General features: G+C 34.4%; 1 protein-coding gene across 16 annotated transcripts in view; it reads left to right on the top strand.

Moving 5' to 3' along the window:
• The window catches only part of CNBD1 (cyclic nucleotide binding domain containing 1), a 531,858-nt gene that overhangs the window by 82,794 nt on the left and 422,018 nt on the right, over nucleotides 1–27,046 (top strand). For all 16 annotated transcript variants that reach the window (XR_012019914.1, XM_072804016.1, XM_072804017.1 and 13 more), the window contains 2 exons: nucleotides 9,243–9,356; nucleotides 19,804–19,968. Coding sequence is in view for 15 of the 16 variants with exons in the window: in XM_072804016.1 (XP_072660117.1) it covers nucleotides 9,243–9,356; nucleotides 19,804–19,968 (279 nt within the window). In the remaining variant the exon portion in view is untranslated. The remainder of the gene's footprint in view (nucleotides 1–9,242; nucleotides 9,357–19,803; nucleotides 19,969–27,046) is intronic.

The raw sequence follows: 27,046 nt of genomic DNA, 5'->3' as shown, positions 1-27,046 counted from the left end.
ATTCAAAACATAGTTGCTGAATGCCTGCCATTTACCCAGTAATTGAAGCATGAAAACCTTGCAGACATGTTTTATTCACTTGTTTCTTTATTTCTCCATATGTTATACTAATTCTAATGTTTCTTTTTATATCTAATACTTGCTACTTATCTTTTATCCAGTACTCAACTCTAGCACTTATTACCTGTCTCCAAGACTACCACATTTACTATTAGAGTTCCATTCTCAAGTCTCTTATTATCTTAATTCCTCATTGTGTACTACAACAAAGTAAATCTTTATTTCACTCATATTTTTAATGGATTTTATTTTTTGAGTGGTTTTTACATTTACAGAAAAATTAAGCAGAAAGTAGAGTTTCCAAACGCTGTTTGCCTCTCTCTTCTGGATCTTATTAATACTTGCATAAGTGTTTTATATTTATTAAAATTAATTAGTCAATATAGGTATATTACTATTAACTGAAGTCTGTTGTTTATAATAGGTTTGTGTTAGGGTTTTTGACAAATGTATAAGGACATGTATTCACCATTACAGTATCATATAGAATATTTACTGTTCTAAACATTCCTTGGGTTTCACCTATTCTTCCTTCCTTCCCTAATCCCTGGTAACCACTGATCTTTTTACTATTTCTACAGCTTTGCCTTTTCAGAATGTTATATACTTGGAAAAATACAGTTTATAGGTTTTCCAAATTGACTTATTTCTCTTAGCAATGATGCATGTTATTTCATGGCATGATAGCTCATTTCCTTTTGTCACTGAATAATATTCATTGTATGGATGTGCTACAGTTTATCTCCTCAATTGAAGAATATTTTAGTTGCTTCCAAGTTTTAGCAATTATGAATAAAGCTGCTATAAATATTCATGTACTGGTTTTTGTGTGAATGTCAAGTTTTCAAATTACTTGGGTAAATACCAGAGTGCAATTGCTGTATTGTGTGGTAAGAGTATTTTTAGTTTTGTAAGAAACCACCAAACTGTCCTCCAAAGTGTCTGTACCGCTGCATTTACACCAGCAATGAATGAGAGTTCCTATTGCTCCAATCCTTGACAGCAATTTGTGTTGTTAGTATTTTGAATTTTAGCCACTCTAGTAGGTGTGTAGTGATATCTTGTATTTGTTTTGTTTTATTTTTTTAGAGAGACACACAGACACAAGTAGGGGGAGGTACAGAGGAAGAGGGAGAGAGAGAATCTTAAGGAGGCTCCATGTTCAGTGTGCAACTCTATCTTGGGCTCAATCTCATGACCCTGAGATCATGACCTGAGCCTAAATCAAGAGTTGGACACTTAAGCAACTGAACTACCCAGGTACCCCTGCAATATTATTATTTTAATTTCCATGTCCCTGATGACATACGATATGGAGCATCTTTTTATATGTAATTTCTATCTGTATTTCTTCTTTGTAAGGCGTCTATTCATACCTTTTACCAATTTTTAATTGGGTTATTTGTTTTCTCATTGTTGAGTTTTAAGTTATTTTTATGTTTTGAATACCAGACCTTTATCAAATAAGTGTTTTGTAAATATTTTCTCCCAGTGTGTGTATTGTCTTTTAATTCTCACAATAGTGTCTTGCAAGCAGAAGTTTTAAATGCTAATAAAGTTTAACGTTAATTTTTCCTTTCACAGATGATGTTTTTGGTGTTTAATCTAAGATGTCATTGCCAAACCCAAGGTCACCTAGATTTTCCTGTTTTTTTTTTTTTCTACAAATTTTATACTTAATGTATTTTGCATTTAGGTCTGTGATCCATTTTGAGATAATTTTGTAAAGGCTATAAACCTGTATCCCCATGCATTTTTTTCCAGATAGATGTCCAGTTGTTATAACACCACTTTTTTAAAAAAAATTATTCTTTCTACATTGAACTACCTTTGCTCCTTTGTCAAAGATCATTTGATAGTATACATGTGGGTCATTTCTGGGCTTACTGTTCTATTTCATTGATAGTTTTGTCTACTCTTTTTGCTGATATTATTTCTCTGAAGTGTTTGGGAATTTTTACAGATATATGTTCAAATTTAATTTCTTACTCTCTCTAATTTGATCTTTAACCTTTTCATTGTGTTTTTAATAATTATAATTTCTATTTTGAGAAGTTCTATCAAGTTCTTTTTTCAAAGAACTGTCTGGTTCATTCCTTACAGTATTTTGTTATTGATATGATTGTATTCTGTCTTTTATTTCTACAAATATTTTATACCATTCTATATTCTATATCTAACATACTAGAATTTATAGTCTTAAGGAATGTAAATCTAATGTTCCCCTCATGGTAACTTGTCTTCACAGGTAATCTTTCTATGAAAGATTTGCTTATTCCTAACATGTAATGATATGTGATCTAAATTGTGGGAAATTTCCCCCAGGAAGAATTTATAACTGTCTCTTCTTTGAACCAGGGTATATCAAGAAGCTGAGACTACTTCATTCTCATTCTTTGTTTCTGCAGAACAAAGTCCTCAAAGTGGTCTCCCCTCTTTTTTCCTGGGCTAAGGTGCATTTTCCTCCCAGCAGTGCTTTTATCAGTGCTCTCCTCAAAACCCTACTCTTGCTGTCTACTTCTTGTTCACATCTCAGGTACCCACTTACTTTTATTTCCTTTTTGTTGCAGTGTGGTAGTCTTTGGAGATCTCAGTTACTTACTACTTGTGAGATCAACAATGCAATAGAAAGTTCTTATGCATGATATGTGCAACCACAGAGCTCTTCAGAGAATTAAGACTGCTATGATGCAGAAAATGTGAAGATCTTTCTTTCTAAGTTGTGATGTTCGATGCCCTAGGACAATGAGGGCCAGATATTTTCTCTTAAACAGTTTTGTTCTGACAATGAAAAGTTTTCCTCAGATTTATTGTCTAGGCCCTTTTTATTTTTTTATTTATTTTTTAAAGATTTATTTATTTATTTATGATAGACATAGAGAGAGAGAGAGAGGCAGAGACACAGGCAGAGGGAGAAGCAGGCTCCGTGCCTGAAGCCCAACGCGGGACTCGATTCTGGGACTCTAAGATCGTGCCCTGTGCCAAAGGCAGGCGCCAAACCGCTGAGCCGCCAGGGATCCCTGTCTAGGTCCTTTTTAATAAAAAAGTCTCTCTCATGGTTGGACTATTCTAGTCTTAACATTTAACATGAGAACTTCATATGTATTGTTGAAGAAGGGTTTAATGTTGACTCAAATTCTTGTGCTTTTTTTCATTGAAAGTGGGGTTTATTTCTCTACATTAAAAAAAAGATTTGTTTACTCATTTTAGAGAGAGCACAAGCAGGAGGAGCAGAGGGAGAGGGAGAGAGAATCTCAAGCAGACTCTATGCTGCGTGTAGAGTTCAACTCAGGGTTTTATCTCTGGATCCTGAGGTCATGACCTGAGCTGAAACCAAGAGTGGAATGCTTAACCAACTGAGCCACTCAGGAGCCCCTATATCTCTACATTTTTAATAAAATAAAAAATTTGTTACTATATGCTATATGGATTTATACTAATAGTTACTTTTTTTTACATGTCTAATATAAATAGTGGGTTAGAGCTTTGCATTTATTACTAACTACTACAATAATCCTAAAGGTAGGTAATCCTTTTCTAGAGATAAATAAATGAGAAGTTGGACTAGTTTATAAAAGATAAACCACAACTTCAGTTTATATGCTAATCAAAAATAGAGGAAATAAAATTTTATGACGGATCAATATCCCTATAAAAATTTATGTTCAGTCTTCAATTCAGATCTTTGCAATTGGTTTTGTCAAAAGAGATCTTTTAATTTTTCCAGGAACTTTATGAAAATAAAGTTAGGGATTAATCTTTATGATTAATATGAAAATAAAAAGTTAGAGATTAATCTTTAATGATTAATACATTAGTGGCATATATCTACATGCCACTATAATCAGTTATATACTGATTATAGTGGCATGTGGAACCCCTTTGAAAAAATAATTAAATGTTTTTGAAACCATAAAGTCATTGTTAATGAGCTGTATCTACTGATAAGGGAGATGATCAAATGAATTCATAACTAAAGACTAACATTTCCAAAAAATTTAAAAATAAGTATAGAGGAAGCTGATTAGAGTGACACTTTATAGTGGCATTATCTAAAGATTGCTGATTGATTGATTTGTTGATCGTTTCATTTAGTATCTAGGGCATATTAAATACATTGGCCTTATTAGAGAACATTTTTCTTCAACTTACTATTGTAATACAATAATAAAATCCATTATATACAATAAAATATACAATAAATAAAATAAAATGTAAATCAATTTTATATAACATATATTATCTATCTCTCTATATATAAGGTGATCTTAATATGTATCAAATTATACCTGAACCTTCTTCTAATATGCAAGAATAATGTTCATTCTTTTTTCAATTTTCAGCAAATAAATGTGTAGATGCTATAATATTTAAAAGACAAATTCAAGAGTAAAAAAATCTATAAAAGATTGAATAGATTCTACTTTTATGACTTGTTTTAATTAATTTAAAATGAAAAATGCAAATTGCCTTGGGGAAGCCACATAAATATAATTAATCAATAAATATTTTATTAAAAGTGCATTATGTCCCCAGCTTGTAGACAGAACTGAATAGGATGCAGAAGATATAGGTAGAAGTAGTTAGGATATTTTAGCTATTGAGGACAAACCCTAAATCTCAGTAGTTTAACATAATAGAAGTTTCTTTCTCACATCAAGCTCTATAGGGTTATTTTTGATTGGTAGGCTGTTCCAATTTAGGAATTTAGGGCTCTTTCAAACTTTTGTTCTCTCATGTTTCTGTGTGGTTTTTCAAGTCTACTCTGTTCATTTGCTTCAAGCTGGAAGAGAAAAAGAAAATTTTCTGTTGGAGGTTTTTTTGTGTGTGTGTGAGGTGGAGGCAGGTTTTGATGGGCCTTGGTCTGGAATGGTACACATCACTCCCACTCTCTCTTCCATGTTCCATTGGCTAGAACCCAGTCATGTGACTACATCTAAGTGGAAGAGAGGTTGGGAAATGTAGTTTAGCTCTGCGCCCAGGAAGAAAAAGACATGGTTTGTTGTAGCATAGAGAAGTTTTTGAGATAGATATAAAATTATTGTATATTAAAAATTGAATTGTTATTATTTAGATATGTATCTATCATTTGGACATAAGGAAGTAAGACATATAAAGTTTAAATAACCTTATATAAAATAGAAAAATCAATACCTAAATTCAGGTCATTTTAACCATAAGACTGGGCTCTTTTATTTCTTAGGCATAATCTAGTAGAGGAGGCAGGAAGTAACTACATGTCATGTAGTTAGGGAACTGTGCCAAGGCCATTAACTGGTGCTCTTTCCCTTGGCCTGGGATAGTGTAATTGGTGTATAGCCCAGAGATTATTTTGATTGATTTACACAGTAATTTAAAAGTTTTTGAAAAGTAAGTTACTGGCTTAGTGTGCTCAGGCTACCATAACATAAAACCGTAAATTGTCTTAAACAACAGGAAGTTATTTCTCACAGTTCTGGAAGCAGGAAGTCCAAGATCAAAGTGCCAGTTGATTCATTTTCTGGTGAGAGCTATCTTCCTCATTTGCAGACAGCTGCCTTCTTGTTGTGTCTTCTCTTAGCCTTTACTTGTTGTGTGCATGTGGAGAGAGAGATCTTTCTTTCTTCCTCTTCTTAGAATACTACCAATCCTATCATTTCAGTCCCTACACTCATGATCTCATTTAACTTTATATCCTAAAAACTTTATCTTCAAGTACAATCACATTAGGGGCTAGAACTTCAACATACAAATTCTGGGGAGACGCAATTCAATCTATAGCAGTTACTATTATTTAAAAATCAAAACTTCACATGAAACTTCAGATTTCTAGCTATTGTGAAATAAAAAAAAAAAAAAAAGAAAAAGAAAAAAAAAACCCCACAAAAACAAAACAAAAACCTGCAGGATCTGATCACTTTAGACTTTCTCTTAGTACATGACAAAACAGAAACAAAAACAAAAAATGGAGGGGGTGGTTGTTGTGGCTTCTGCTTTATGGGCATTCTTTTCGGTTCAGCACAGTCCCCATCTTTTAATACCTGTTTGGCTATAGTAAGCATTTAATTTTGTGTTCCTTGGGTATAGAACCTCCTGAAAGTGCTCTAGAGCTCTGGTGTGTAACTCTAGGTTTTATATGTATCTCCCCTTCATTGGCTTGAGGCAATTGAAGTTCCTTCTTTGTAGGTGAGTTTCCTTGCAGGTGAGCTTCAATAAAGCAGTGGATTTTGTCCATAGACAGCGTTTCCTAGGCTATGGTCTAGGAAATCATGAAAGTTATCTTGTGAACAGTACTCAAGTGTCAAATAGTTATTTGGATATATGGTCTATTTTCTGACCTTGCCATCATTCTTTTTTAAAAAAAATTTATTTTTTATTTGAGAGAGAGAGAGCGAGAGAGAGTGAGCGAGCACAAGAGCATGAACAGGTGGAGGGGCAGAGAGAAAAGCAGACTCACCACTGAACAGGAAGCCCCATGCAGGGCTCTATCCCAGGACCCTGTGATCATGAGCTGAACCAAAGGCAGACACTTAACCGACTGAGCCACCCCAGGTGTCCCTAATCTTTCTATGTCTTTGTGGTTTTCTAATTATATCTCTATCATTTCTTTTAATCTACCTCTCTTATTCATATTTAAGGCAGTTATTTGCAGACTTCACATAGTTTTAGACAATAATGCATACCTACTGAACACATAGAACTATATGTTTTTATTTCAAAAGGGACTCAGAATATACTGTCAAATTACATTTTGTGATGTAGAATATACATCATAACATCTTACAGCACTTAGGGCCTCATTCTGAAAATTATATCATTCCTACTTATAACATTTGACTCTTCCATTTCAACCTTCCACATCTTTTACTTCTTGAAGATGGTCCTTCAGAGAACAGATCATAAACACTGGTCCATGTACACCAGCTACCACATCTTGAAAATTCTCAAGGATTAGATGAAGCAAGCAACTCAATCATACACCTAGAAAATGACAAGAGTGAAGGTCTTAGCATTTTGGTGTAAACTTCTTAGTTATTACAAAGATGATCTGTCCAGATCACAGATTCGGATAAAGTTCCAAGTCTTATAGCATGGACTTCATGTAGACAAAGGAAAAAGGCCACACTTTAGTACTTCTTGGGTCTCAGTTTGTTTATCTACAAAATGGGGATGATAGGAATATCAGCTAATATGGTTGTGTAAAGATAAATTATCTGATACATATATACTGCCTAGAATGGTGACTGGCACTTAATAAGAACTAACACTTTTATTATTTTGGGGGGCAATATATACAAAGGTTAGACATTTTTTAAAGCTTTATTTATTTTAGAGAGAGTGAGAGGGAAGGCAAGTGAGGAGATGGGCAGAGGGAGAGAAAACCTCAAGCAGTCTCCCCACTGAGCACAGAGCCTGATGCGGGGCTCGATTCCAGAACCTTGATAGAGATCATGACCTGAGCCAAAATCAAGTGTCTGCTGCTTAACCAACGGAACCACCCAGGCACCCTGACAATGGTTTTAAAGTCAATTTAGTTTTCATTTGTACCCTGTGTACTCTACTTCCTATTTATATAAATTAAGTTTCCAGTTTCTTTATGTATAGAACGGGCAATAAAGAATAACAGCCTTGCCAGGTCATATGAAATATATAATGAGACAAAATAGTGTAAGGATCTTAGTCCAATATTTGGCATATAACAAATACCTAATATATTACAGGTAGATGTGTAAAACAGATGATTGTAGAATGCAATTAACAAATGGGGAAAAAAAAAGATCTTGGTAAAGCTTCTAATGATATCAGTGACTGATTTTAAAAATGAGTGGATTATTGCTCCGTGTGTGTCTATAGTGTGAGATTAGGCATGAAAATGCCTAATGTCATATTAAATCAAATTCCGTTGCTATTTGAATCAATTTAAGTTAAATTGACTTACATAGCCTTCTTAACGTATGTTGTATTTATTTTGTGTAAAGAATTAATACGGTGTTTTAGGAAACTTTGGCCAGGAGAAAAAAAGCTGTTATAAATATCTTATAATATGTTCTTATTATTTACATTGAAAGTGAAATGAAAAAAAAAAAGAAAATGAAATGAGAATAGCCTTCTTGAGGATTTTTATATTCATTGCCATGTGACAAATATTGACTAAGATGTTTGTCAGTGTTAATTTTTAAGTATGATCATTTTTGATAATTATTGAAATAAGTTGTCAGGATGAATGCTTAGCATTTAAAAATATTGACCAACTTCTCATGGTGGTTGTCAATTGAAAATTGAAGCAGATTTTCCAGAAACAAATGTCATTACTTGACACTGAATGATAATTTACTATATCCAGTGGATCTTGCTATTGGCATTTTTAGTATTTGCTGTGGATTGAAACCTTGCTACAAGTAGGAATTGCCTAGAGAAGGATATTTAGAATAGAGAAGCCATACAGACCTCCACCCTTGGAGATCTTATTTCCTCAGGAAAGGGATCAGAAATCTGTACTTAAAAACCATCACAGATGATTCTGGTGATCTTCTGGATTGGGAAATGCTGATCTTTTGCTGTAGCACATCTTTATTCCAGTCCAAAGATATAGTGTATGAGATTTTCATAAATTAATGGAAAGATTCAAATAAATATACTTTTTGGTAATGAATATGTGAACTCTATTTGAATCATTTTGGAGGAATTTTAATTATGTGACATATTTTATGTAAGGGCTTTAATCAATTACAGAAATAAAAGTTTTAAGAAGACTCAACTTAAAAATTAAATTTTGACATTGATATTCCTAGAAATCTGATGCTCATAAAATATTTCTCACTGAGGCACACTATGCACAATTTTGATAGTGGATATTTTTAAAGAGCAGAATGTTTAGGTTTCACTTTTTTTTTAAGATTTTATTTATTCATGAGAGACAGAGAGAGAGAGAGAGAGAGAGAGAGAGAGAGGCAGAGACACAAGCAGGCTCCATGCAGGGGGCCTGACGTGGGACTTGATCCCGATCCTAGGTCTCCAGGATCAAGCCCTGGGCTGAAGGTGGTGATAAACCACTGAGCTACCTGGGCTACCCTAGGTTTCACATTTTTGGCTTTTGCTTTTTAGATTAAATAGTCGTGTATATCGACTTAAAAATCTTTCCCTTGGTAACTATTTTTTGATGATATTTAAATTTTAATTTTTCTCTCTTTTGACTTTTAAAGCCGGAGTTCTTACAGTATTCTAACAGCTCACAATGTGTTTATAAAGCAATATCCTAAAATATTCCTGCAGAAAACACACAGACTGCCTGGACTTTTCAAACAGGAGGGAAAAAGGTAATGATGTCTTCTTTTGGAAGCAAGGTTGATGTGTGTGTGTGTGTGTGTGTCTATGTGTGTGTGTGTGTGTGTGTTAAAGAACAAATGGAGCTCAAATAATGGAAGCATTTGATGTATTTCCAACACTCCATGGGAAGGAGCTGCTGAGGAAATGGAGTTTGATAGGGAAGAGTAAATTCACACAATCGTTTTGGAGAAATTTTAATATATGGTATGATAATTGGGACTAATAAATGTATGTTGCTCCTTTAGTTTTATCATTAAAATAAATAAGCAACTAGTCTTATATAATAAACATAAGAAAAGAAAATACTATTAGTACTGTGAAAAATACAATAAAAAATATGAAGAGAACTAAGAAAATTATAAATTATGATAGACAACCCTATGTAACTTGAGATTAATTTGATAATCTAGATGTTATTGGTTAATTTTCTAATAAATGTGCTACTGAACTTATTCAAGAAGATAAAAATTAAAAAAATTATTAGTATAAATAGAAACTGTGAAAAGTACTCTTCAAAATTATTTTTTGAAGAAAAAAAAAAAGAACAAAAGCAAAAGTTAAAAACCCATAGCCTGAGTGATATTGCCAGATGTTTCTTTCAGAAGTCCAAGAAAAGGTAATTTTTCTGCAATTTAATTTTCCCGGAGTGTCAAAAATAAAAAGTAGTTTGTGAATTTACTATACGTGGAACTCTGATATCAAAATTTAATAAGAGTAGTTACAATAATAAACAAATAGCAATTTTAATTATGATTATATAGCCAAACACAATAAAATATTAGCAAATGAAATAATACAATAGTGTATTAGATTTGAACATCAGAGTTAAGTTGCCTTCATCTCATGAGTGTAAAGAATGTTCATCATTAGAAATCTATTATTTTAATTTTACAAGATTAGCTCATGAAGAAACTGTATGATAAATGATGAAAAGATATTTGTTGTAACTCAGTATCTGTGTCTCATAGTAAAAGTGAAATCATGCTTTTATTTGTAATGTGCGCAGGAGGTGGCTACTATAAAATGAAAAACGTTTATATTTTCAGCCAGGAAGAAACTAAAGTAGCAATAAAAATACTTTGAATTTAATGAATTAAAATAAAATTTCATAAAATATATTAAGAAATTATAAATCTCTAAACTTAGCTTACACTGGTCCTTCATGTAATGTGATGAACCCATATATGCCTGGATTGTGGGTTTAGAGCTTAGGTAATTCAGAGATTTTTTTGGCAGAATGTAATTAATGAGTAAACATGAATCTTGGCAGACACTGAATACCTACACTATTAAAATTATTCATCAATAGCCTTTACCTATTATCATTGCCATGTTCAACTATTCAATTCAATTGAGAGTTCAGTGAATTCTCTAATTCATTTAACATAAATATCATGTGACAGATAAAATAGCAAGACTTGGTTGTGAACATCTGGTAAGAATGCCTGATAGCAGGGCATTTGCTAAATATTGAAGTGCAAAGAGAGTAGAAGAAATGCTTCCTACAACCATTAAATCCACTTGGAGCAATGCTACATTAATCCCTGGGAAACAGTTCTACCTGAGTAAAAAAATGTGAATAGAGGGCAAACATCAGATCAAGGACTGCTCAGAACTGTGATAATCATTTAAAAAATATTTTATTAATCAACTTTAGGGAAGGTAAATATGTGGTATAGTCACAGATACAGGATATCAAATGGACAACATTTCTCTTAAAAAAGCATTGAATTTTGACCCACATGACTTGGATTTCAGTTTCTGTTTTGCCCAGTTGTGGCAGCATGACTTTAGAATAGTTTCTGAACATCGACTGCTCTGTTTTTACTCAGGAAAAGAAGATAATATTAATGTCCTACTTTACAGTTATGCATGGAAAGAACTTTTTTATTGTACTAGCTCTTATTGTTATCATGGACTATGGATATAGGCAGTGATATTTTATACAGACTTAACACCATCTGTAGAGAAATTCTACCTTTAAAAAAAAAGGATTTTATTTATTTATTCGTGAGAGACACAGAGAGAAAGAGGCAGAGGGAGAAGCAGGCTCCATGCAGGGAGCCTGGAGTGGGACTTGATCCTGGGACTCCGGGATCATGCCCTCAGTTGAAGGCAAACACTCAACCATTGAGCCACCCAGCCGTCCCAACAAGTGACTTTAATATCCACCCTCTTTTAAACAAAAAAAGACAGACATAACAACTTTTAATTGAAGTGTAATTGACACAAAATATTACATTAGTTTCAGGTATAAGAGACAGTGATTCAACAACTCTATACATTTTGCCATGTTTACTACAAGTGTAGCTACCATCTGTCATCACACAATCCTATTACAATACCATTGACTATATTGCCCTAGGCTGTACCTTTCCTCCCTTGTTCCTTATTTATTCCATAACTGGAAGCCTGTATCACCCACCCGCCTTCACCTGTTTTGCCCATCTCCCCACCAACCAACCTCCCTTCTAAAAACCACCAGTTTACTCTCTGTATTTGTGGGTTTATTTCCACTTTTGCTTATTCGTTTGTTTTGTTTTTTAGATTCCTCATGTAAGTGAAATAAAATGGTATTTGTATTTTTCTGTCTGATTTATTTCACTTAACATAATACATCTGGGGCCATCCGTTTTGTTGTAAATGACAAGATCTCATTCTTTTTATGGCTTACTAATATTCCATTGTATATATACCACATCTTCTTTATCCATTCATCTATCAGTACATCTTGGGTTGCTTCTATGTCTTGGCTGTTATAAATAATGCTGTAATAAACAGGGGCGCATAAATATTTTTTAATTAGTGTTTTCATTTCTTTGAGTAAATACCCAGTAGTGGAATTATTGAATTATATGGTATTTCTATTTTCAGTTTTTTTTTAAATTTTTATTTATTTATGATAGTCACAGAGAGAGAGAGAGAGAGGCAGAGACACAGGCAGAGGGAGAAGCAGGCTCCATGCACCGGGAGCCCGACGTGGGATTCAATCCCGGGTCTCCAGGATCGCGCCCTGGGCCAAAGGCAGGCGCTAAACCACTGCGCCACCCAGGGATCCCTATTTTCAGTTTTTTTGAGGAAACTCGCTACTCTTTTCCACAGTGGCTTTATCAATTTATATCCCCATAGACAGTGCATGATTTACATCATCACCAACATTTGTTATTTCTTGAAACAGGCATAGACTTTTAATCAGTACACCTTTATATCAGTTCATTTCTGGAGGAAAAGAGGTTTAAGGAAATGATAGTATCAAAAATAATTCACCTCCACAGAACGTGGTATGTTGAAGATATATTTATTAAATAAGTAACTTTTGGGGAGTGTAGGAGTTCAAGTGTTTACAAGGGAGCTTGTATTTTTATTTGATTTTTATAAATCATTTGACTTTTTTGGTAGTAGAGACAATTTGATTTTTTTTTTCTTTTGTAAAATGAAAATAATGAGTAAACTACAACTTTCTACTGGGAAATTTTAGCCCACATTTTTGACCCTTTATTCATTTATCTGTGGCCTTATTTTAAACTACAAAGCTGTGTATGGGCTTTGGTTATAATGTACTTGAATGTACTTGTCTCATTAAATTTTGCATCATATCAAATGTTGCACTTAATATGCAGAGTGTGGCATTTTAGAATTTGTAATATATTTTTATTCAAGACATTTTAATGAAGTACAATCAGTTATCTATTATCTTAAAAAAATTCATTCTAGTTAGACATAGGCTTGAATAAGGACAAAGAGGAAGGAGTAACTTGCTAGCTATGTTTAGAAGGAGTTTCAGGTTTACAACGTAAAACAAGTTTTAACAGGTTTATTACTAGGTAATGGAAAAATTTAGTAAAATCATTTTAACCTAGCTTGTGTTATTAACTTACAACCGAATAATTTGACCTGTGAAGAGTAAAAGGATTTTAGCAGTGTGCTATGGTGTGCTTCCTGCCCCCCAACCCCAGGATTTTACCAACAGTATTCCTCAATGTACTAAAGGCATCTTGACTAGAAGAGGTCTTCTGGGGTGATTCTTATGGATCCAGAAGACTGTATGCTCAGTTGACCAAATTACCAATCACTCTAAAGGCTGTCAAAGCATGTTTTGTGCAAAGAATTGATGCTTCAGTTTGGACTTTAGATTCTAAAGAGAGTAGGACATCCCAGATGCTTGAATTGAATGAAGCTCAGAATTTTACTTCTGAATCTAAAAGCAGCAGTTAACACGTACCTTTGATCTGGGTTAAAATGATGTGGAATTTCTCTGTAATATATATTTTTTCCCAAACACATTTTAGAACAGTTATTTGGTATAGTACACATACTATCTTGATGGATTATAAATTCTCTTTAAAAGTGTAAGTGCAGAAAATGCTGGAAAACAATGATGAATATCTGGAGATGAAGCAACTGAAAATCTAGAGCAAATGGATTCTGATAGACTGACTTAAAAAAAATCTCTGCAAAATTACTTTCTTAGCTTGTGGTTTTCTTTTGAGATTTGGACTCCATTTTGTTCCCTGGCATTGTGAAAATTACCCATGTGCTACAGCTACATCTAAGTAGTGGTTATTTCATGCTAGCTTGAATCTAGCCTCAGGGTAATTAACCATAGGGTATTTGAAAAATATGTATTTAACATTAGAACAAATGAAACTATCTTTTTTATGATTATAAAATCCTTATTTTCTCTGAAGTTCTGAGGTCTATTGAATGAGTTGCTCTCTGTGTTTTTTTAAAGTCAGAACTATAATAATTCTGTTTCACTATTTTTCTCTAAACATAAAAGCAAAAATTTACATTATCTGGAAAGAAACCTTATGATAATGCTTTCTCATTTGTTTATTCATTTAAATAATATATACTGAGTATTGACCATGTGTTAAGTGCAAGTCACACAAGGTCCCTGTACTCAGAAGGAATGGCTTGGTAGCACTAACAGGCACTAAGAGGTAATAAAAGAGATATAAAAAGTGTCAAAGGTAATGGGGGCTGGGCAGTTTCCACTGTAAGTGTATATGTTAATGGCAGACAATGTACTGAAAGATCAGGCCAAGCATCCCTGAGAGAAGGATGTTGAAGTTCAAGGATAAGGATAAGTAAGAGTTGGCTAAGAGAAGATGGTAAATAGTCTCTGAGACAAAAATGAAACGAAACAAAAACACCCAACTGCATGTGATGGTCTTCACACTGTACAAGTGCTCGTGAAGCTATTCTGACTGGTATACTAATTGCCCAGTTTAGTAGTGCTACCAGAAAGTTGCTGAAAAAAATTTAAAAATCTTTAGATAATTCCATATATATCAAGATGGGAGTGGTGGTGGCTGAAGGTGCAGGAGGAGAAAAAAGAGTAGAAAAGAAGAAAGAGAGAAAAGGAGGGAAGGAAAAAAAAAGAAAAGAGGAAGAAAAGGAGAAAGGAGAGGGAGAAATGAAGGACTGTCATGCTAGCTCATGAGAGCAATACTTGGACCTTTTGGAGAATTCTATGAAGGGAAGGGGAGAGGAAATATATTGAAACCTAACTAGTTGCCTCACCCATGGTCTGATGTCTTTTGTGGCCCAAGTTAAAGCCTTTCCTAGGACAAAATGAAACCCTGGATGACTTGGAACATTATTGTAGCAAAGTGGTGGCAATTTGTAAAAATTGCCTAAGTGTGTGGGATATCCCTGCATTAGAGTGGACTGTTTCAAGAAAATTTCAAGTCTGAGTCTAAAAAGACCTGTCATTCCATGTTTACAGCTGCCAGGGAGGAATGGCAGGTTATGCTAAAAGGAAAGCCCTTTTGTCACACTTCCTTCCTGATTGTTTTGGTTAGAATTATCTAGGAATAGGTGCTGAGGAGGGTTGAAAGGCTCTGCCTGGGGTAGAGGCATTCTAACTTGGAGTTGTGGAGCTATCCAGGAGTGAGGAAAGGCAGAGAAAACAAGGGTGGATGAGAAGCAAGAGGAGCCAGGTAACTATTGGAGAAGTGTGCACTAAGGAGAAACCATTGGTCCTATGCATGGAGTTGAAGACATTTAAGAAAAGAAAGCTTTATTAATGGATTTCAAGTATGCTGTGCTATCTGTGATACAGCATCTCTTTAGGATAACCCAGTGTTTGATGAACTCTGCTGAACTTACAAATGGTCTAAATATTTGGTTTAATTTAGTTTAGTTTTGTTAAGGAAAAATAGGCAGAGTTGGTTTTATTTCTGGGTAAACAAGAAATAGAATAAAGAGTACGTAAGGAAGAAACACAGGGGCCGAGGTGACATCAGAATGCAGTCTGGGGAGATGTTGAAATTGTAAAGGAGAGCTTTGTATTTCCATGGATTTGTGTGAGACTTTAGATTTTAAGAGGTCAGTAGATCCCAGCTCTCATAATTTATATTGCATGGAATTCCTGACCAATATCCTGATAATGGAAAAACGTGATACCATCAGTTAAGAGATAGGTAGTGGACATGGTGCAATTATGAATTCAGGTGGAGGAGTCTTGTAAATGCTGATGTATTTTCTTGTAAGTCCCATTCATCAAAGGCCATCTGCAACTAAGGGGGAAAAGCATCTTGATTCAAAGGGAGTCAGTTCTATGGTTTGAAAGGCTATAGTTGAAAGTTTGGAAAAAGTAGGGTGATTAAAATGGAAAAATTAAAATGATTCACACCTGGGAACTGAGAGAATGAACGCAATAAATGCTTCTTTGTTTGGGTTTGGCGGTTAGTAAATGTTGAATTGGATTGTGAATAGAGGGAATTTAGGTTATAAGTAAAGATGGAGCATGGTATTTATTATTTTATAAATATATGTTACTATATTGTTATATTAAAATTGTCTGAGATGTCCCAACTTTTTCAAGCCTTTGAGCTTCTTTAATTTCAATTAATCCTTAGTAGGTAAATACTTTTAGAGATAATTTGACTTTCTTCCATTTTCATATGGCTTGTCATATATTATGGAAAATGTATTGCTGTTTTATTCCATAGGATACATGCTAAGTCCAGCTGTTCACATTTAACTAGGTTTTCTATTGCTTTTTGGAAATGAAAAGGGGAGACTTTGGATTTGGCATAGACATTTGTTTAATAGAAACTAGGGAAATATTGCTTACCTCATCTAATCTTAAATATTCTTTCTTATATTATATGAGATGACAGGATTCCAATGTTTGCTGTCAAGAGTATATAATGGAACTTGCCTTTGAATCCTCAATTGTAACTTTTGATATGTTGGCAATATGTAGGACAAAGTCAGCACTCTTGTTCAGCATAAGACAAAGCTTGCAATTTACAAACTTACATCCTGGGGATGGAATTTACCCATAATTATTTCCCTGGTTTGGCATTAGTGGTAATTAAGCTAAGCTTAATAAATGGAGTTAACATAGTACACTTAAAGTGGCTATTTATTTATATTTTTATGAGTCAGGCTGACTTCACTTTCTAAAAAAAAAAGGAATGAAGAATCCTATAGCAAACACCTTATGAAAGATCCCATATATTATTCTGTCTCTAACTACTACCTAGTAAAATTTATATGGATTTACAAAAAAGTGGGGGAGAGAGTTACAGAAAGACTTGGGGAACTGATTTTAAAAGTTCTTAAGAACTATAATACAAGAATGCATGGATGACAATGTGATGTGTGTGATGTGATGTGATGTGTGTGATGACCTCTGAACTAATCAGATCTGGATTTGAATTTCAGTTCTGCAATTTGGCAATTGTGTTGCCTCAAAAGATTACCTAAAACTTTGAACCTTAAGTCTCGTCATCTAAAATGGAGATGATAATACTCTACAGTGATGTTGGAGGATTGAATGAGATAATGTATACTAAATGTATTTTATTTTATTTTGCTTGGTGGTGGTGCTAATCCCTATCACCTGAATTTACTGAGGCTTTTTTTGTTTTTAATATGACCAATTTAGAAACACTGATAGCTACAAAACTCATTATTTTGCACAAAAACTATTATTTTACTAATGCATGATTGTGTAATATACCCTGGCTATTTAGACAACATTGGTCCACTGAGTTAACAGTGGACATTTAGATAGATCTAACATATGTTGACACGTCTATGCAATATATGAAGATCACAATCTTTAATATCATCACTGGTCATTAGAAAAGTCTTAAGTGTTAGGAAGCTGTCAAGTTTATAGAAGTGGATGCAAATTTTCCAAAAATCAAATTGTTACTTGAAAGGTTGAACTTTAATCCAAAGCAACAGACACTGTATATTGGAAATGACAACTGCACTTCACTCATTTTTGAGAAAATATATTCCAGACATCCAAGTTATATCTAAACATCCAAGTCATTATTGTAGTTTGGTTTTTGGCTGTTCTTTCAAGTAAATATGGAATGCAGTGAAAAAAGTGGATAATTTGTCCTACAAATCAGGTAATAACTCACTTTTACTTGAGACAAAAATCTCTTTGAAATGCTGTAAAGATGTTTTATCTATACTTTTCATTTTGTCATACAGAATATCACAAAGAAATGTACAGGGTCAGAGGTTTGAGATTTAATAAAATTAACTTCTCAGAAAATGAGTTTTGAATTTTGTATGACTGAATATTTTAGACTATATATATTGCATTATTGCTAGTTTTACTAGATAATGATGAGGATAATTTCTACCACTTCCTGAAGAACATAGGGCACAATTTAATCAATTAATCAAGTAATGTGTGTGATCACCAACTGTTCATTCCTTTTTTAATTTTTTAATTTTTTAATTTATTTTTATTTATCTTATTATTATTATTATTATTTGTGCTTTTTCGTGCTTTCATGCTTTAACCAGTATCTCCTGGTTAAATTTTAAGAAGCTTAAATGTCACTGAGGACTATTCTAAATCTGTTGGCTGGCTTGAGTTTTCCAACACAAAGTAGGAAATCCAGGAGTCCCCTTCCTTAGGTAAATATGATGAAGTTTGGCCCAAAGAATAGTAGGTCTAATTGGGACTTACCTTCCATATTCCTGCCACAAAGCCTGCCATAACCTCATCCTTTCCCTCCAGTCCGTGGACCTTTCTTCTCCAGAATATAAGAAATTTATTCCATTTGCATTTCAGCATCCAGGCTACGTAGGGGAAAACCAATCGCTTTATACCTGATTTCTTATCATTGCTGAGTTTTACTCTGCTTAGACAATTTATGAGAGTAACTAGGGATAGAGTCTTAAGTGGGGTTCTAATTCTGGAAGGAATGGTTGAGGTTCTGTGAAAGTGATAGAAGGGGAAATGGATTTTGGCTTTTAATTTTATCTTTTTAAGTTATGCGAAGCTATCTTTTTTCTGTATACATCAAATAAGTAAGCTTTACTACTAAGCTTTAACATCTGCAAACTTTAGAGAGTGCAGAAACTCCAGATTTACTAGCTATTAGTGGTAAGACAAATTATATAAACTCTTTAACCTGAAACTTCCTTATCTTATCAATGGAGGATATTATTGCTTATTTCATATAGTTAATATTAATGAGTGTGTATATAATATTAAGCAGAACAGCTAGCATGAAAACTCAAGTATGTGTTAGATGTTAATGTGATTATTTAGTATTATTATTCCACATAATGTTTATCTTATATTTAAGTATGATTTTTATATTTTTGTAATATATGATCTATGATCATTTGGGCTTATATCATCTCCTCCACAATTTTTTTTTTTTTTAAGAATAGACAGCATTTGTTAGTTTTTGTTCTTAGGTTTTTAGTGACTTCTTAATAAGAATGATTGGAGCTAGAAAAATGAACGGGGAATTGCCATTCTTTCATACATCTCCTGGGGACTTGGGTGTATAACATAGGATTAGCAGAAGAATAAAGAACAATGTATGCTTTCAAGATGTTCATAATTTACCAGTTGGAAACAAAAACTTTTATTTATTTTTATTTATTTATTCATGAGAGACACACAGAGAGAGGCAGAGACATAGGCAGAGAGAGAAGCAGGCTCCAGGCAGGGAGCCCGATGTGGGACTCAATCCCGGAACTCGAGGATCACTCCAGAACCAAAGGCAGAACCTCAAACCACTGAGCAACCCAGGCATCCCTGAAACAAAAGTTCTTAAAAGCACTTTGATCATTGGTGTGAAGAAAACAAAAAACAAGTGTATGGCTATAAAGAGAAGGATATTAATCACTGACGTTGAATATTTTCTTTAATTATGTACACCTAATTACAAAAGATGTTTCAATTACTTAAGACAGTTATAATACATATAATCAAGTTTAGTATGTAGAAAATATTTTTTAGGCTTAACAGAATGACATATTTAACTGCACAACTGATGATTGATAAAAAAAAACCTAAGGCATTGAAAAGGCATACATTATTAAAATGCCAAATTATCTCACAACAGTGCCTTTCTACTCTTGACAGTAAAGATTTCATGTCAGTCATTTTTGTACAATATGCAACACCATAATCTGTTATGTTCCTTTGTTCAGAAAACCTACTGAAGACACAGTAGAAGAACAACAACATGATGATCAACGTGATGATTCTCACAATATAGCTATCCATGTTAAAAAAGCACGTGGTGGCCTTACTTTATATGAACCCAAAAGATTTGAAGAGGAATTTGTAGAATTCCTGGATATTTTAAAGAAATTGTAAGTATTTTTAATATATCACTTCTTATAGTTGAACAATAATTTTGAAAAGCTTCCCTTTTTTATAAATTAGTTGCTTGCAGCCAAGTGCTTTAATTGTAATCTACCTTTAGAGCTTGATTCAGGAGAGGTAGAAATACTGAATACTTTCTAGATGAATGCAGTCTTCACCATTTTAATTTTTGTGCCATATCATGGATATATTGGTAATATATACAGTATGGCACATCATTTTAATTTTCAGTTGCAGGCAAAATAGGTATTATTTACTGATTGTGTTAAATCAAAATTATGTTTAAGATTTCATCAGCTTATGGTTACTTGTCAGCTCTTCATTAAGCATTTCAACTGTCTTCCCCATCATGGAGGCTTTAAAATAAACTTACCTCATATACTTTTTAACTTCTTGGAAGACTTTGCTTATGATTGGGTACAACTACCTCAAGGAAATGGAGAAGTAGGAGAAAGGAGGCATTGAATCTAGGTGGAGGCTCGTTACAGAGGTGATATTGGGTTTATGCATAAATTAAAGTTGAAATGACCATGGGAAAATGTGATAATGGAATAAGGATTGACAACACAGACAAAATGAAGAGAGAGTGTCAAGACCAAAATTGTGCCTGAAAGACCAAGAGTATGTAATGAGAAAATAAAAGCCTGTCATTAGTGTTTGTAGGAATACACCAAGAATTCTATGCTATAAGCACTCATCTTCAAAATTGTCATTGCAGAGGTACCTGGGTGACTCAGTTGGATAAGTGGCTGATTCTTGTCTTGATCTCAGCTCAGGTCTTGATCTCACAGTCCTGAGTTCATGCCCAGCACAGAGCCTACTTGAAAAAATATTGTCATTGCAAATTTGAGAAAATATGATCAGGGCTTCCAGGAAATTTGGGAATAGTCAGATTTCTGATACTTTTACTTATAACAACATCAACAAAATAAACACGGCAAATGCTAGTCCCTTTATAAAAAAGTAGGTGTGAGGGAATTGTAGAGAAAGAAATCGTAACTACCTGCCATAGAGGGGTATAATTAACTGGTAAGTGGCAGAAATAGAAAATTTAATAAGAATGTGTTCAGTAATTATGTTAAAAGTATACTTTGGTAGAAAATCACTAAAACACTGAAAGTTACTGGAGCTATAGCCACTTTCATTCCATTAAACCATAATGTTGACAAAAATTGCATTGGATTAAATTTTTTAACTGCCTGGAAACCAATGAATCACTCACTGCTGATTTAAGATTGTACTCAGCTGCAGGATTTTCAATGGGGTAAATCTGTCTTTCTGAAAATAATGAGGTGGCACTTCCCAGATGACAAAAGTTTGGATCTAAGATTCAAGAGGAGCTGAAGTGGCTATGGTTCTCTGGAAAGGTGTTAAAATACAAAGTGGTAAATCTAGGTTGAAGTCAGGAAGGATACTACAAATGAATAAAAACCCAGTACCATGTTAGCAATAGATTGAAGCAGGAGCCATGGTGGAAGGCTATCCAAACTCAGGGTAGAATTGACAAAGAATCCACTGCTTTGTCCTTATATAGACATTTAACAACCAATCTCCAAATCCATTTAACAGCCAATCTCCAAATACCCTAGACAATAGATGTTGGGAGAGTGACAATTTCCAGAACCCACTCTCTCAGTCACATGGAGACAATGGATGGGTAGGTAGATCAAATCCTGAAGTACTCCAGTCTCTCACTTTAAGTGGCTCAGAATTGGCCAAGTATGATTCTTCCAAATGAAGGTAGCAGATCTTGACTGCTGCCAATGAGTGGGGCTGAGTTACAAGGGCAGAGTGAATGAGAAGGGAACTCACTTTTATGTTTGATATTCACACAAAGCTTTAATTTCTATACATAAAATTTCTGATTCATCCTCATCTCAGTGCTTTGGATTGGACATGGTAAGCTAGTCAGTAAAAGAGCATTACATGTTCTAAATCCACAATCTATATTTGTTCTTCTACAGGCATGCTCTTTATCTTCTTGTCTCCCTGGTACACTAGTGTATTCATTTTCCATCACTGTGTAACAAATTATCATAAACATAGTGGCTTAAAGCAACATCCATTTATCATCTCTCTGGGCAAGGCTTAGCTGGGTCCACTGCTCATGTCTCAGCAAGGCTTCAACCAAGTCATTCATGGAGGTACATTCCTTTCTGGAGCATGAGGTTCTCTTCCAAGCTTGTAAGTATTGTTGGCAGAATTTAGCTCCTTGTGGTTGTAGGGCTGAGGTCCCTACTTTCTTTCTGACTAAGTCAGGGCCTATTTAGGCTCCTAAAGGCCCACAGATCCTTGTTGAGTCACTCTCTTTCAGACCTTCCCACCAGGGAAGCTTAAATATTAAAAGCCAGCAAGGGAGAGTCTCTCCTTCTCCTATTCTGCTAAAATGACGTGTTATATAACCTAACTAAGGACATGTATATTCCATCACCTTTGTCATGTTATATTGGTTAGAAATGAATCATAGATTTTGCCTCCATCTGTTTATTGATGGATAAGTTGTCACCTCTGTAGCCCTCCCTTTATCTCTAACTGAACTGTGATCAGATTGATAGGCTGCTTTAGTGTTGTGATTTAATAGAGTTTTTTAAAGTAACTACCTTATGCTTTCTAAGGTTTTTCCCTTTGTTATTCTGTCTGAAATTTTAACAAACAAATTTTGAGTAACAGTAGCCTCTTTTTAAAGAAATTCAAATATGCATGGTAAGAGTAAGAAGCTATGGCTTGGGGGTACCTGGGTATCTTCAGTCGGTTGAGCACCTGACTCCTGGTTTTGCCTGCAGTCATGATCTCAGGGGCATAGGATCAAGTCCTGGATCAGGTTCTGCACTCTGAGCATGGAGCCCGCTTGAGAATTCTCTCTCCCACTCTATCTCTCCCCTCCAACATACTCTCCTCATGCTGAGGGGGCAGTACAGTACACTTTTATTGATATTTTTACTGGGTTTATATTCAATTGGTAAGGGATAGCATTTAAGAAGAGGAAGTATTTTAGAAGGAGAATGCATGCACTTGCTCTCTCTCTCAAAAACAAAGAAGCTATTGATTATTGATTACTTGGTGAGGTTTGGCTAAATCATACTGATTATTTAACTCCTACTTTAATTCAGCAGCTTTGAGTAAATGGTGCTAGAGGGGAGGAAGGATAAATGATTTTGAAACATTAAAATCAATAGAAAGGGCATGTCTGGGAGGTGTCTCTAGAGAGGTGGGGTTTGAGTAACTAAAGGATGCTGTGTAATTGGAAAGTATGTGTGGAGAACAGACTGAGAAGGAAAGATGAGAGATAGAAGAAAGAGTTGGGAGACTTTTTGTTAAGTTTTTTATTCTAAGGCATATTGGATTGAATATAAGCTTGTCATGTGTATTAGTTAAGATTTTGAATTGTAACCAATAGAAATTGATTCTGGTTAAAACAAACAAAGAAAAAAATGGTGAGGGAGAGAGGAGAAACCTATGGAAGAATATTTTGGATAGCTCCCAAAATAGAAGAACTATTAGATGCTGGAGATGATATGAACTAGAGTAGCCCTGGATGTCTCAAGATATAACAATGGATTCAATCATCTACAAGTATTTTTGGTTGGGGGTTTTTGGGCCCACAATTCAGTTCCAGGGATAAGGAGTCACATTGTTGTAGTTTGTTTTTGTACCCACCCCTTGGATAAATGCTGAGGGGGCAGTAGACTTTTATTGATATTTTTACTGGGCTTATATTCAGTTGGTAAAGGATAGCATTTAAGTATTTCAGAAGGAGGAGGAAGTAGATCATAAATAAACGACGTCAAAAATTATGAATTAAGACATGAGTTGGAAAACAAAACAAAACAAAACAAAAGACATGAGTTGGAATTTTAATTTATAAATAAATTTACTGATACAATATTTTCACCCATTAATTAATGAATTCAGCATATACTTTTGAACTCCTGTAGGTGCTTCTGGCAACATTCTGGGTATTGGGACTTTAGTGGTGAAAACACAGTATCTTTGTCCTCATGGGATCGTATATCTAATGTAAGAGTCCAAGGTAATAAACACAAATGTATTTTGTCAGTTAGTGATAAATGCTAGAAATAAAAGCTAATGCAGAATAGGGGGATAGGGTATGATGAAAATGATCCAAAAAATTCTTTCCTGAAAGGTGACATTGATCAGATAATTTCATGAAATGAGAGAGCTAGCCAATCAAATATCATAGAGAAGTGCATTCCAAGCAATGAAAGAGGCCAGGATAGCAAAGTGTTTTGAAAAGTGAAAAAGAAAAATTTGGCAAGGAGGCTAGTGCTGTGAAAACGTGTGAGTGAGAGGAAAAGGCAGAAATGAGGCTTTGGAGGTGGCCAGGAACCAGATCATAACCTTGAGTCCTGTAGACCATGGTAGGTTTTTAATCTTGGTGTGACTGGCAAAATAGGAGTGACATGTTATGATTTAAATGGTAATAGGTCATGTGTGGAAAGCTGACTTTGGGTGCAGGAGATTTAGGCTATGTGGAATTGCTCTCAATGAGAGATGACTGTAGCCTGAATTCTGTGTTAGGGAGTTCGGTTTGATATATAGAACTTGATTTTATTTATTTTTTTTAAAGACGAGCAATTGATAGTCCTGGAAGCATATCAAATTATTTGCTCAACTTGACCACTAACAGTCAGTTTCCTGGACAAATGATCTAAAACTCTCACGTGTTTGTATTTGATTACATTGTCTATAACACCACCAGCTTTTAAAATGCAATTATGGATTGCTTTGGTAAAAATAATTGGTTTCTTTATAAATGACTAATTTCTGAAAAGAAAAGTGACATGCATATATATTTGTGAGGGTTGTGGAAAGGATAGGAGAAGAGACAAACTATAAATGAGCTGTGAAAAGCAGTTTAAGATCCTCTGAGAAAACTTGGCCCAATTGTGTTTTCTCCTACTTTCTCCAATTAAAGATGTTTCCTTTGATGGAATGAGGCATCAGAAGATCATTATGTTTCAGTGAAGCAGTGATGCAAAGCCCTTCTCAGGAATGACTCAGAGGAACTGCTCCCTGGAAGGACATGAGGATTTTTGCTTTTTAGATTCAGGCTGCTTAAAATCCAAATGCAATATGATTATTAACTGTTATTTTCTAGTGAAAGGGCATATAAAATGAGGAATTATAATCTCAAACTATGCTGATGAGAGAAAAAAAAACTTTGTGGGGTTAATTCTGTTAAAAATACAGAGTTTGGATAAAAACTGACTGATTGGGGAGGGGGACTTGCCTCTAGAAAAGAAAATCTTTATTTGAAGCTAAAAGGGAACATAGATTAATAAAGAATTTTGTGACTATTACAAATAATTTAAATTTTTGACAGAAAACAATGATCATTTATGATATAAGACTGGAGCTAAATGAAGAGACTTATTTGTGTTTAGGAGATGAGTTAGCAAGAAACATAAATTGACAGTAGATTGATATTATAGAAGAGTAAGGTGCTTGGTCTGTCTATAATGGTAAGAGTCAAAGTTACTTTGGGATGCACATATTACGAAACACCTGGACTTTGGAGTCTGAAAGACCTGGGTTCTAAACTAGACCCCTCTAGTTACTGGTTGTATGATCTTGGGCAAACTTCTACCTCTTGATATACAATTTGCTAATCTATAAAAAGGGCACAATTAGATGTATCCCATTTTTTTTATTTCTTCAAGAAAGAATATGTAAATTCCTCTTACAGCTTATTAATAAATGATGCCTATTAATTATTTATCATATATTTACATTAGCTTACAAAGTTGTCAGTAATATTTTCACCCTGAAGTTTCAGGAACTACTATTTGGCCACAAATTAATTGGTATTTCAAAAAATTATATTTTTATGCTGTTCTGTTGTTTGGAAATAAGCAAATATCCTCTATTACAATGTTTCTTACAAAATAATTTTTTTTTTCACTGTGCAGGTGCTTTAGTTCATTTGGGCTGCTATAACAAGAATAGCATAGATTTGGTGGCTTTAAACAATAGAAATTTATTTCTCACAATTCTGGAGCCTGGGAAGTCTAAGATCAAGGCAGATTCTTTTTCTGGTGAAGTCCCTCTTCTTGGTTCATAGATGACTGTCTGATGGTGTCCTCACATGAAGGAAGGGGTGAGAGTTCTTTGGAGTCTCTTTCTAAGGGCACTAAATTAGGTATTCTGAGACTCAGTTTCCAACATGTGGAGTTGTGGGGGTTCACAACCAACTGCAAAGTGTTGAAGAATTCAACTCAATTCTGACACTATCTGGACATATCAGAAGATTCCACAGATTAAGGGTTCACTCCTACAAGACTGCACCTCCCCATCACCCTGATGCTTGTGACAAACCCAGGCAGTTACCTGCCATTCTAACTACCTGGCTAGAAATCATAAATTTCTATGACTCCCTTTTTGGAATTGATTAATTTGGCAGAGTGGCTCACGGAACTCAGAGAAACATTTTACTTACTTGATCACTTATTTCTTATAAAAGGATATAACACAGAAACAGATAAAAGAGATGCATAGGACAAGGTGTATGAGAAGGGGCATGAAGCTTCTATGCCCTCTCAGGGTGTGCCCCAAATTTCCTCTTGTTCATATACTTGGAAGCTCTCCAAACCTTGTCCTTTTTGGTTTAATGGGGGTTTCATTACAGAGTCATGATTGATTGAGTCATTGGCCAATGGTGATTGATTTTATCTCCAGGTCCTCTCCCTCCCTGTAGGTGGGAAAGGTTGGGAGTGGGGGCAGAGAATGAAAGTTCCAACCTTTTATTCATATAGTTGGTTCCTTTGTTAACCAGCCCTCATCCTCAGATGGGGTCCAAAAGTCACCTCATTAATAACAAGACACCTTTGTCAATCTTAACACTAAGGAAATTCCAAGGGTTTTTGGGAGCTGTGAGCCAGGAACTATGGATGAAGACCAGATACATATTCAGATGACCAAATTTATATTTCTTATAAATCATAATATCACAGATACTAATCCCATTCATGAGTGTTCCACTTTCATCACCTAATCATCTCCCAAAGGCCCCACGTCCTAACACTATAATACTGAGGTTTAAGATTT

Source organism: Canis lupus, chromosome 28 (genome assembly GCF_048164855.1).
Source record: "Canis lupus baileyi chromosome 28, mCanLup2.hap1, whole genome shotgun sequence".
Taxonomy (NCBI): domain Eukaryota; kingdom Metazoa; phylum Chordata; class Mammalia; order Carnivora; family Canidae; genus Canis; species Canis lupus.
Note: the sequence above shows the minus strand (reverse complement) of the source record. Positions and strands in the feature narration are given on the sequence as shown.